General features: G+C 45.1%; 1 protein-coding gene across 1 annotated transcript in view; it reads right to left on the reverse strand.

The window, feature by feature from the left end:
* The window catches only part of gabbr2 (gamma-aminobutyric acid (GABA) B receptor, 2), a 1,540,887-nt gene that overhangs the window by 300,777 nt on the left and 1,227,195 nt on the right, over positions 1-12,915 (reverse strand). Inside the window, exon 8 of the mRNA XM_070880004.1 lies at positions 12,022-12,082. Coding sequence (XP_070736105.1) covers positions 12,022-12,082 — 61 coding nt within the window. The remainder of the gene's footprint in view (positions 1-12,021; positions 12,083-12,915) is intronic.

Here is a 12,915-nt window from a genome sequence, read left to right on the forward strand (position 1 = left end):
TTTGTATGTTGATTGAGGGATAAATAGTGGCCAGGACACCAGGGATAACTCCTCTGCTCTTCTTCAAAAGAAGAGTGCCATGGGATCTTTTAAGTCCACTTCAGAAAGCAGACAGGGCCTCGATTTAATGTCTGATCCAAAAGACAGCACCTCTGACAGTGCAGCACTGCCCTGGAGTGTCAATCTAGATTTATGTGCTCAAGTTCATAGAGTGGGACTTGAACCCACAACCTTCTGACTCAGAGATGGATGTGCTAACCACTGAACCACAGCTGACACTATAAATTAAGGCCTTGCCAGCGATAATCACATTGTGAAAATGAATAAAAAATATATTTGGAGTGGGCTTCTCGAGCTCTTGCAAGCATACCTGAGGGACAGGGGTATGCAGTGAGCTTGTATCAATCAAGTGGCTGCAGCAGCTTAAAGAAGCAGGCCAGCAATTATCTGGGAACTAGGAATTAGACTACTAAGTGAAAGTGTGTCTGAGATTGAGACAGCAAGACAAACTTCACAAGCTTCCAACTCCACTGTACAGGTTTTATTGACAATAAGGGAACTAAAGCAGGAAATATTTGTGACCAAAGGAAAGAGGCCAATCAAAAGCGTGGGTAATTTAACCCATAAAAATCGGCGGGTATGGATCTGGTGGGATGTTAAAAATCTGACCCCAACTCACCTCCATCCCTCCCACTTTCACTTCTTACGGAGGCGGGACAAGGGTCGGGCAACCTAACCTATTCGCAGGAGGCAAGTTGGCAATTTAAATATTATAATGAGGCTCCATGCTTCAGATTTAACTACCATTTTAAATTTAACCCTGGCTGTCTGAGTTTTCCAGGCCGTGGGAAACCCAATGGCTAAAGGGAGGCGAGGACTGCTGGATCCAGGATGTAAATACCTTTCCACTTACCTGCTGGATCCAGTATACCTGTTTTACCAATTCCCCAACCCTTCCGATCTCTTCCATGAGGTCTCCAATCTCCTCCACGAGGCCTCCAATCTCCCCCCTGCTCTAGCCTCTGATCACCTCCTGCTCCAGCCTCCGATCTCCCCCCCCACCCCCTCTCTTCTCCAGCTTCTAACTCCAATCATCCTCCCACACTCCAGGCCTCCCCAATTCCTCCCTCCCTCCCCTCCACCACCCACTAGCCCCCCCTCCCTCCACGGCTGCAGCCTGGTGTCGAAGGCTAACACACAATCTGGTTGGCTGCGGCCAGGAAATGGTGGCAAAAAATGGTATCAGGCCCTGCTGTTAAAATCTGCAGGGCCTGAGGGAAATCCATTCTTCTGGGTTTTCCAACTCCAACCTGCCCTCTACCCTCCACCTCCCCACCTCAGAGTTAATATCCAGCCCTGCGAGTCAATGTCAGATAAAATTTAATGACCTCAACAGTTTAGCCAAGAAATAGTCACACTTTTCTCCAATGCAATGCTTCCCATGTCTCAACCCGTTTGCTGCTGAAACTCTTATTATACCTTACTCACCTCCAGACTCAACTATTCCAATGCTCCACTAGCCGGCCTGCCATCCTTCACCTTCTATAAACTTCAGCTCATCTAAAATTCAAGTTATTCTTGAGCATAACCCAGCCAGTTTTGACATGAAACTATAGCAACAGACTTCAAAAGAGCTGTTGGAGGACAATGTTAAGGAATTTGAGGAACCAGAGCAGCTTGCAGCACGAGCAGCATTTGTAGTTGTATGAGCAATTTGGTAGACCTTAATATCAGATACTTTCTCAAAAAGACCCCAGGAAGGGATTTGGCAGCACTGGTGGATAGATCATTGACGCCATTGGCACAATGTGTGGCAGCAGACAAGAGAGCAAATTAGATCTTAGACCTGTATAACCAGAGGAATAGAGAAACATCTTAGAAAGTGATTGATGTTGCACATTAACTCTGAAATTAAATATAAATAAGTGTAAAAAACACATTCAGAGAGTTTGTTATGCAAGTTTGCCTGATGCTGTCACTCATTCCAAGGCTGTGTGATCGAATTAAATAGCGGAGCAGGCTCGAGTAGTTGAATGACTAGGCGACATGTGAGATGCTGGGCAAGCTCATTTCTGTGGGGCCCGAAGCCGGCTTCTTCAGCCATATCTGCAGACCCACAAAGAAGGAAATTGTTAGCAAGTTGTCTTCATAACAATTTGTCGTCAAATAGGTTTCGCCAATGTTATATGTTTCTGCTTCTCTATGAAAGCTTCTGTGTGTTATTGAATAGATAGTGAAGGAATAGGTATTGTATAAACCTTGCGCTGTAACCATGTCTTCTGCTTACTTGTCCAAATCTGTCCCTGGATTTCTAGACCCTGCTGCTCAAAAGGATCAAAGGATGCAAGGTGGTCAGTACTCCTCCAGTACTCACTCTTGTTATGTGCTGAAAAAGCATGTAATGTTTATTTACCATTGATTACATTGCCAAGAGAGAGCATTCAAAGATTGAATCATGCAGCTTGCAAGTGCTGACCATTGAAGCAGTTGCTCTTTGCAGCCATCTATGGGAGAGGATGTTGCTGGGCAAGGATGGTGCTGAAAAGTGCACAGTAATGGGCACCCATGGGAAGGTGGAGACAAAGTGGCACAATGTCTTGTTGACTCAATGCACATCGTGCGGAAGGAGGTGGTGCCTCCGGAGCTGCACTTGGTACTGTATGATTTCTATCACTTCTTCATCAAAGCAAGGGATTCCATTCCTCCCCAGACTGTTGCCAAACATCTCTTCGGCTGAACCGTGCAGCCAATGTTCCAATCAGTGATTTCCACTTTAAACTATGAAGCATGAGCAGATCCAGGGCAGTTCATTTGGTAACACTCTGCCTGACCCAAGATCAGATGGACGGGGAGGGAGGAATATTGATCCTATATGTGAAAAATTTCCCCCCCGAAATTACTTGCATAAAAAGGGAGAATGAGCAGGAGCAACAGAACCTCTTCACAGTTTATACAGATTAAATCTGAGATGTGGATCCACTTCCTTATTTTCACACGATTCTTTCCTATGTAGGCAGGTCCAAATACCAGTTTAACAACACCGATTGGTAGAGACCAAATTATGTAATTGGTGTTTGAGTTTTGCACTGCTCACTGTAATGCCAAAGCAATATACAGCCATGGTCAAGTTGACTGAATTTGCTAAACATTTAAAAGGTAACGTTGGCTAAAAATAAGAAGTAAAATCTGTATTGCAGATCCTCTCCGTGTTTCATGAGCAGCATGTTACTGCTATTAGCTTTGAGTAAATGTAAAAAGGCCCAGGGGTCGAACAAGAAACCCTATACTCCAAGTTACTGCGAACATACGAAAAAGGAAAAGGGGCATTCAGGTCAGGGCCGGTGCTTGGACCTGTGAAGGTTCGATGGGTGAGGACGAGGCGGGGGCGAAGGAAGAGAACATTTTTAAAACTTATTTTTTTAAAGGAACACCCTTTGTAAAAGGCCCATAAGGACAACTAGATTCTTCTTCCAGAAATTGGGGAGGGAGCCTGCAAATGTGCTCCCACCCTCCTACTGATGTACCCACAAACCACTGAAGGTCCTGTTATGTATGTACGTAAACCTCACCAATACTAGGGGGCACACCTGTGGGAGACCTAAGGATCACCTATGCATCCTGGGGCAAGCAGGTATAAAAGTACCAAGCTGCTTCCCCACTCTGGAGTCTGAAGAAAGAGACCAAGGTCACAACAGTTTGAGCTTACAATACAGTTTTGTGGATTTATTCTGAACATAACAAATTGGCGACGAGTAAAGGATCACGAACTTTCACGCGGTAATGGCTGCTGTTGGTATTCTTGAGAGATTTGTTGAGGGTGATGATTGGGAAGCCTTCGTTGAGCATCTTGACCAGCACTTCGTGGCCAATGAACTGGACAAGGTTGAGACAGCGATCAAGCGAAGGGCGATTTTCCTCACCTTATGTGGGTCTTCGATATATGGCCTCCTCAAAAATCTGCTGGCACCAGTCAAACCAATGAACAAGACATACACAGAGCTGTGTATGCTGGTTCAGGAACACCTCAAGCCGAAGGAGAGCACCTTAATGGCCAGGTATCGCTTTTCCACGCACCATTGCTCCGAGAGCCAGAACGTGGCGAGTTTTGTCGCCAACCTAAGACGCCTTGCAGGACAGTGCGAATTTGCAGGATCTTTGGGGAAAACGTTGCGGGACTTTTTCGTACTTGGAAGCAGCCATGAGGTCATTCTTCGCAAACTGCTGTCTGCCGAATCCCTGGATCTGAGCAAGGCCATCACGACAGCCCAAGCCTTCATATCCACGAGCGTCAACCCGAAACAGATATCTTCACAGAATCAAAGCTCACCGGCAAGTACTGTGCATAAAATAATGTTTTCAGTAGGCAGAACTGTACAGGGCAGGGTCCACACGACCTCAGAGGCCAGACCTAGGTCTAGAGTGATTCAGAGTCCACCGTGGGGCATGAATGCGTATCCACCATGCCGGCACTGCGGGAGCAGTCATAGAGCTCACTAATGTCGATTCAATCCCTATGTGTGCAAGGGCTGTGGAACAATGGGGTACCTCCAGCGAATGTGCAAATGACCTGTGACTCACCACGTGGCAGAGTCAGGCGAGGACGACTGATCCAGTGAGGATCATGCTGAGGAAGTATATGGGATACACATCTTCACCACAAAAATCCCTCCAATAATGTTAAAAGTTAAAATCAACGGCACTCCAATCTCCATGGAATCAATCAGTAATGAGCCAGAAGGTATTCGAGAGGCTGTGGGGTGACAGAACACAACGACCCAAGCTGATCCCGATTCAGGGAAAGCTACACACCTACACCAAGGAACGGATACCAGTTATTGATAGTGCGGACATAAGAGTATCCCATGAGGGAGCGGTACATGATTTATCACTGTGGATTATTTCAGGTGATGGGCCAACGCTGCTTGGTAGAAGGTGGAGGGGGAAGATTCGATGGAACTGGGAAGACCTCTGCGTATCTTCTCCGATGAATGACGTCTCCTTTGCTCAAAGGCTGAGCAAAGCCCCACCCTCAGCTGAACCAGGCATCGAAGTGCAGATTCATTTGCAGAACCCCGAGGCACAGGCCGCTCATCACGACCACGAGGAGGTGAAGATCAACCAAGCAGCAGTACAGGCGCGGTACCCACCACCCAAAACCGACGACCTTGGGATGGTTTTCTAGACCAATATGCCGAGGAACCAACTAAAGAGCAGGCCATCCTAGACTGGGTCTTGTGTAATGAGAGAGGATTAATTAGCAATCTGGTTGTGCGAGGCCCCTTGGAGAAGAGTGATCATAACATGGTAGAATTCTTCATTAAGATCGAGAGTGACACAGTTAATTCAGAGACTAGGGTCCTGAACTTAAAGAAAGGAAACTTCGATGGTATGAGAGGTGAATTGGCTAGGATAGACTGGAGAATGATACTTAAAGGGCTGACGGTGGATGGCAGACATTTAAAGATCACATGGGTGAACGACAACAATTGTACATCCCTGTGTGGTGTAACAATAAAAAATGGAATGTGGCTCAACCCTGGCTAACAAGGGACATTAGGGAAAGTGTTAAATCCAAGGAAGAGGCATATAAATTGGCCAGAAAAAGCAGCAAACCTGAGGACTGGGAGAAATGTAGAATTCAGCAGAGGAGGACTAAGGGTTTAATTAGGAGGGGGAAAATAGAGTATGAGAGTAAGCTTGCAGGGAATATAAAAACTGACTGCAAAAGTTTCTATAGATATGTGAAGAGAAAAAGATTAGTAAAGACCAACGTAGGTCCCTTGCACTCAGAATCAGGTGAATTCATAATGGGGAACAAGGAAATGGCAGGCCAATTGAACAAATACTTTGGTTCTATCTTCACTAAGGAAGACACGAATAACCCCCCGAAAACACTCGGGGACCGAAGGTCGAGCGAGAAGGGGGAACTGAGGGAAATCCTTATTAGTCAGGAAATGGTGTTAAGAAAATTGAAGGGACTGAAGGCCGATAAATCCCCAGGGCCTGATAGTCTGCATTCCAGAGTATTTAAGGAAGTGGCCTTAGAAATAGTAGATGCATTGGTGGTCATTTTCCAACATTCCATGGACTCTGGTTCAGTTCCCATGGATTGGAGGGTAGCCAATGTAACCCCACTTTTAAAAAAAGGAGTGAGAGAGAAAACAGGGAATTATAGACTGGTTAACCTGACATCGGTGGTGGGGAAAATGTTGGAATCAATTATTAAAGATGAAATAGCAGCGCATTTGGAAAGCAATGACAGGATCGGTCCAAGTCAGCATGGATTTATGAAAGGGAAATCATGCTTGACAAATCTTCTAGAATTTTTTGAGGATGTAACTAGTAGAGTGGACAAGGGAGAACCAGTGGATATGGTATATCTGGACTTTCAAAAGGCTTTTGACAAGGTCCCACACAAGAGATTAGTGTGAAAAATTAAAGCACATGGTATTGAGGGTAATATACTGACGTGGATAGAGAACTGGTTGGCAGACAGGAAGCAGAGAGTCGGGATAAACGGATCCTTTTCAGAATGACAGGCAGTGACTAGTGGGGTGCCGCAGGGCTCAGTGCTGTGACCCCAGCTATTTACAATATACATCAATGATTTAGATGAAGGAATTGAGTGTAATATCTCCAAGTTTGCAGATGACACTAAGTTGGGTGGCGGTGTGAGCTGTGAGGAGGATGCTAAGAGGCTGCAGGGTGACTTGGACAGGTTAGGTGAGTGGGCAAATGCATGGCAGCTGAGGTATAATGTGGATAAACGTGAGGTTATCCACTTTGGTGGGAAAAACACGAAGGCAGAATATTATCTGAATGCTGGCAGATTAAGAAAAGGGGACCTGGGTATCATGGTACATCAGACATTGAAAGTTAGCATGCAGGTACAGCAGGCGGTGAAGAAGGCAAATGTTATGTTGGCCTTCATAGCTAGGGGATCTGAGGATAGGAACAGGGAGGTCTTACTGCAGTTGTACAGGGCCTTGGTGAGGCCTCACCTGGAATATTGTGTTCAGTTTTGGTCTCCTAATCTGAGGAAGGACGTTCTTGCTATTGAGGGAGTGCAGCGAAGTTTCACCAGACTGATTCCCGGGATGGCAGGACTGACATATGAGGAGAGACTGGATCGTCTGGGCCTGTATTCACTGGAGTTTCGAAGGATGAGAGGGGATCTCATAGAAACATATAAAATTCTGACATGACTGGACAGGTTAGATGCACGAAGAATGTTCCCGATGTTGAGGAAGTCCAGAACCAGGGGACACAGTTTAAAGATAAGGGGTAAGCCATTTAGGACTGAGATGAGGAGAAACTTCTTCACTCAGAGAGTTGTTGACCTCTGGAATTCTCTACCGCAGAGAGTTGTTGATGCCAGTTCATTGGATATATTCAAAAAGGAATTAGATTTGGCCCTTACGGCTAAAGGGATCAAAAGAGGTATGGAGAGAAAGCAGGAAAGGGGTACTGAGGTGAATGATCAGCCATGATCTTATTGAATGGTGGTGCAGGCTCGAAGGGTCGAATGGACTACTTCTGCACCTATTTTCTATGTTTCTATGATCAAGTGGTATGGAGAGAAAGCAGGAATGGGGTACTGCATAATCAGCCATGATCATATTGAATGGTGGTGCAGTCTCGAAGAGCCGAATGGCCTACTCCTGCACCTATTTTCTATGTTTCGCGCCAATGGAAGAGGCTCCAGGTCCACCAAACAGAGTGGGACTCTGGCCGAAATGATCCGAATGCGTCTTCCCGACACCAGAGGCAAAATCCTTTGGGAGGAAGATCGCGGCAGTCGGCATCATGGACACGGACGAGACTGCGTCCAGACCACGTAACGAAAGAGCATCCAGACCACGGGATGAGAGTGCGTCTAGACCATGAGACGAGAGAGCATCCAGACCACGGGATATCGCTGCAATGAAACAGAGGCATGTGTTGCCCAGCAAGGAAGATGACTGGGTTTGGGGCAAAGGTAAAGGGGCGGCCTCTGAGAAGGCCAGGAACCCACTACTTTTAAACAAGTTGTTTGCACTATGTAACCTATGTGAGCGTTCCTTCCTGGCCAACTATGTACTATCATAGGGGTCGAGGGTACCTGACAACAAGTCAAAGTAGCGGGTGAACACCAACCGGTCGTATATGTATCTGACAAAGTACTTGTCGCAAATGACGTGTATCACACGTGGTCGGGCATGTTGCACAGCAAGCCAAAGTAGCGGGCAAACCCCAACCAGTTGTATATGTATCTAACAAAGTATTTGTAGCAAGTGATGTGTTACCACATGGGGTCGGGCGTGTTGTGTAGCAAGCCAAAGTAGCGGGCGAGTCCCAACTGGTTGTACATGTATCCAATAAGTTAACCAAGGCAGTAGCCTGGGTTCACGGGACAAAAGAGACTTACCAAAGAGTGTCCCAATATTTACTCGAGTCAGACAAGTTGCCCATCCCACAGTTTTGGGAGAGCAGAGGCACCATTATCGATTCTTTGTTTCGAGAATGTCTAACACTGTCTGTGCACTGTAACATGATCCGCCACGGGCCAGGCACTGTGAGCGGCACTAATGTCCTCAGTTGGCTACCGTTGCCTACCACCGGGGTGGAAACGGCGCAGCCTGCAGACCTACTCATTGTCATGGAAATGCTAGAAAGCGAAGGGACGCCCAGTTTAGGACCTGGACCAGCCAGGATCCCATGTTACCACCTGCCAACGGCGAACTGCGAGACGGGATGTTGCAGCTTATGCGTCGCAAAGACGAAATGCTCATCCCATCAGATTGCCCCCTATGGGGCAACCCTGCAACGTTGCAAAGAAAGGCAGGGAGGCTACAAACAGTTGGTGGTCCAGGACCTCCATACCATTGCCCAGGATCCACTGGGACCACGCGGCCCCTTGCCACTATTGAAAGTCTCAAGGTCAGATCGGCCATCCTGGGCTTGCCAGACCTTAGGGTCAGTGACAATAGTCCGGAGTGGGCAGTCCAAATCACAAAGCTAAGCACCACACGTGTCACGGTAGACTCCCCATAGACCCGCTATCCCGGGTGTTACGCAGTCACCAGACAGAATCACTCAGAACCGAGCCTTCCGTATGTTATCAACATAGAATGTACCATGATCGCACGGCTCCTCCACGCGACATCAGAATAAATGATGTAGACCATGTTCAGGGACCCAAATGGGCTGCTAGCACTATATTAGCCAAAGAGGGGAATGGAGTGTTTGTGATGAAAATGGAGTGTTTGTTGTGAAACCATGTAATGGGCAAATGCAGAAAGCATTTGGACCAGACCAAACTGCAAACTACAGATAACCAGGAACCATTGTGAAAGGACCTGTCCCCCAGCGACCCACTAACACAATCAACCTCGCCGTCAACCACGAGGATGAACCCACCATGCCCAACAGTCCGATCAGACCAGCCGTGCGGCCGTGCAGCAATGATCCGACCAACTCACCCATGTCAGGACTTCAACTCAGGCGATCGACCCGGGAACGCAGGGCGCCAGATCGCCTCAACTTGTAAATAACTTGTACATAAGACTTTGCGGGGGGAGTGATGTTATGTATGTATGTAAACCTCACCAATATGTAAGACTTGCCACTAGGAGGCACACCTGTGGGAGATCTAAGGGTCACCTGTGCACCCTGGGCAAGCAGGTATAAAAGGTGATTCACCATGCTGCTTCCCCACTCTGGAGTCTGAATAAAGAGACCAAGGTCACAACAGTTTGAGCTTACAATACAGTCTTGTGGAGTTATTCTGAACATAACAGGTCCATTTCTGGAGGTCCCACCCTCTATCTACTTTAGACCGTCAGCGGGGGAATTCCATGATGGCTGTGATCCTGGTGTAACTGCCGGGATTGCACTTTTAGGGATTTTCTCATCTCCATTGTTTATTTCAAGTGAGAAAAACAATTTAAATGGGCATAGTCTTTATGAAAAGTTATTGCCAAACCAGTTTTGGTTGAGAAGATTCAGATGAGTTACAGCTAAACTGCGTACAAGTGACAAGGAAATAGTTGTGACATAATTGAAAATATTACATTGTGTATTCGTAAACAAATAAAAATTGAAGACACTGCCTCTTTAAAATAAAAATCCGACCATATGGCTGACCTCCTGATTGAAACTGTGGCTTGGTAGTTGTAGACAGGCTGGGAATGCTGAGCTTTAATGTCCCAGTGCCTAGTCTAATGCTAGCAGCAACCCTTCTGTTCAACAGTTTCAACTGAGCATCTCCAAGTCACTGACAGCCTTCTCAGGACAGCCATACACGAGTACAATTTAATGATTATTTTTTATTATAAAACAATACATCTTTCCCAGCAAATTGTGATTGACTTGGGAGCCCTGAGATTTTCATAAGTTTTGTTAATATCTTCAACTTACACAAGAAATTTAAACATGTAGAAAGCTCTGTTTAAATTTCTCCTATGAATTGCAAGCATTGAAATCGCAGCACCTGCGAGTGAATCACGAGCGCTGGCAATCATACATCATAGAGGCTTATCCTGCAGTATTCTGAGAGCAAGCAACAATGGACCAATCACAGCTGCAAGATCTTCTCTCCCTACCCATATACTGGAGATATCCATTCTCGCAAAAACATAAGCATGGTTACAAATGGCAAGCTGTCACAAGGGCCAAATGGCCTTAATACATGCTCTCAACTTTCTTATTTCCTTTAACCTGGATTTTTTTAAATTCTGAGCTGTAGGAATTGAACATTTTTATTTTGCTGTCTGGGTGTCTGGGCATCCATAGTAATGTAAGCTCTCTATTAAATCTAAAAGCCTATTAATTTTAACAAAAGATTTACTGAAACAACCTGAACAGCCTCTTGCTTCTACTTGATCTACAGCAAAAAAAGCAATAGAAATGCCAGAAATTACCAGCACTGTGCATACATACAGGAGATCACTAACTTCAGGTGAGAGAACAGGAGAACATGATCTCTTACATGGGACTGTTATCGAATGTAAGTGAAGTTATAGGTCAGTGTACTCCTGTCAGTGTGACAAATGACTTCTCTCCCAAAAGATTTAATAATCTTCAATATTATTGCTTCAACTGATAGCAAAGACAATTGGACTTTAATCACTTAATCCTGCATGGTTTTACCTGATCGTAACCATCTGTGAAGTATAATAATTTTATTTATGGAATCCTCCCCATCTGTGGCAGAAATGATTTGCATGGTAATGTTGGCAAAATACGGTTATTAAGGCAAAGCGAGCAGCCGAATCACTGAAGCACAGGTGGTTTTTAACTCTTTTAAAAGCAATGGCATCAATATATATATTTTATTGCTATGGTGCAAAATTTTAAATATCTGCTCCCATTTGTCCAGATTTGAGTCCGAGACAGAGCTGCGAGACCTTGGATTCAGCAGCGCCAGTGTCAGAAGGCAGGGAAATCAGGCAGGTTGCCAGACCATACTGCCTTGTCATCATTTACATGTGATGGAGCAGTGACCTTCCCTGCTGGGGTGGAGGGAGGAAACCCTCAGCTGGTGCTGGGATGTGGACTCCCGACCTGATTTGTCTTGATTTTCCTCCACAATACTACCCGATTTAGGCCAGTATAGTGGACCCTACGTGTTCATGACATCAGTCAGCTCCTTCCCGTCATCATTCATCCTCCAGATAAACGTAATGGATCAATGAGAACCAAGCATGGTGGAAGGTAGGTTATTCTGAAAGGCAGTGAGTTCATTTTGGGACTTTGGGTAAAAACACAGATGGGTGTTAATTTTTGCATGAATGTCTATATAATTAATGCTCAGGATCCTAGTCGCCAGCAATAGAGAGTCGCAGATGAGCAGGAGGGCCACTGAGCTGAGCACACAAGCCCAGGGTGCGGGCCTGGGTGGAGCCCGCAGTTGCAGATCTTGGTGGTAGCAGCAAATATTCATAGTATGAAACAATAATTACCTTGGAAAAAGCACAGTTTATATGACATATGTTATCAGGGGAAAACACATTCATGAACTGTTTATAACCACTCGTTTACCTTGAAACTGTGAGAATATGATGGTTCCCATTCGCTCTCCATTTCTAAACATAACTTGCCCCTGTCAAAAAAATGATAAAATAGTCTCATAAAACAGGTGGAACATATCAAAATGGAAGAATTTTATGGAAGTTAAGCAAAGTAAATCAGTCATCCAATAAGTTTTAATATGGAATTTATGTGCCCCGTGTAACCAAAAACATGCCAATTTCTATTATAAGCTGCAACATCTCTTCAACAACAACAAGTTCGGAGGTGAAGACAGTTATCAGCAACCCAGTGAACTCAGACAGATTTGGAAACACCAAATTAGAAAAAAATATATAATTTTGAATGTTACTCACGTTGTCAAAGCAAATAATGTTTTTTTTAATCTGGGATTACATTCATGAATTTCAGCTGGAATTTTCTGTAATTGAAAATGTGAAGCCATTTTCTTATGCTTTACTACTTGCTAAGTAACTTATGGAAAGGAGTAATGGCCTGGATTTTGTGTAGATAATAACGGTGAAGCTAACAGCGCTCACCATTATTATTATGGAATAACAGCAATTTCTGGTGTCTGCACATGCACATTTAAATGCGGATATTCAGAAGTTGCTGTCAGAGATACCCCATTCCTCCACATGGTGCGCTGCAGCAGTCCTTACCGATAAACTCAGCATTGAAAGACATGCAATGGCGTGAACTTAGGGTACTTGCCCATTTATCCTCACTAAAGATGCCAGAAAAAGTTAGGGCTGGTGCATTCAGGAGCAAGTAATTTTTAAGCAGTGTGATAATTGATAATTACTGCTGAAAAACCTCTCTGACCCTGAAAAATTAAATTTACAAGTGTGGCATCTCATTCCTTCAGAAGTTGATTAGTGTTGGAGAATTTTTAAAAATGTAATT

Source organism: Pristiophorus japonicus, chromosome 5 (assembly GCF_044704955.1).
Source record: "Pristiophorus japonicus isolate sPriJap1 chromosome 5, sPriJap1.hap1, whole genome shotgun sequence".
Taxonomy (NCBI): domain Eukaryota; kingdom Metazoa; phylum Chordata; class Chondrichthyes; family Pristiophoridae; genus Pristiophorus; species Pristiophorus japonicus.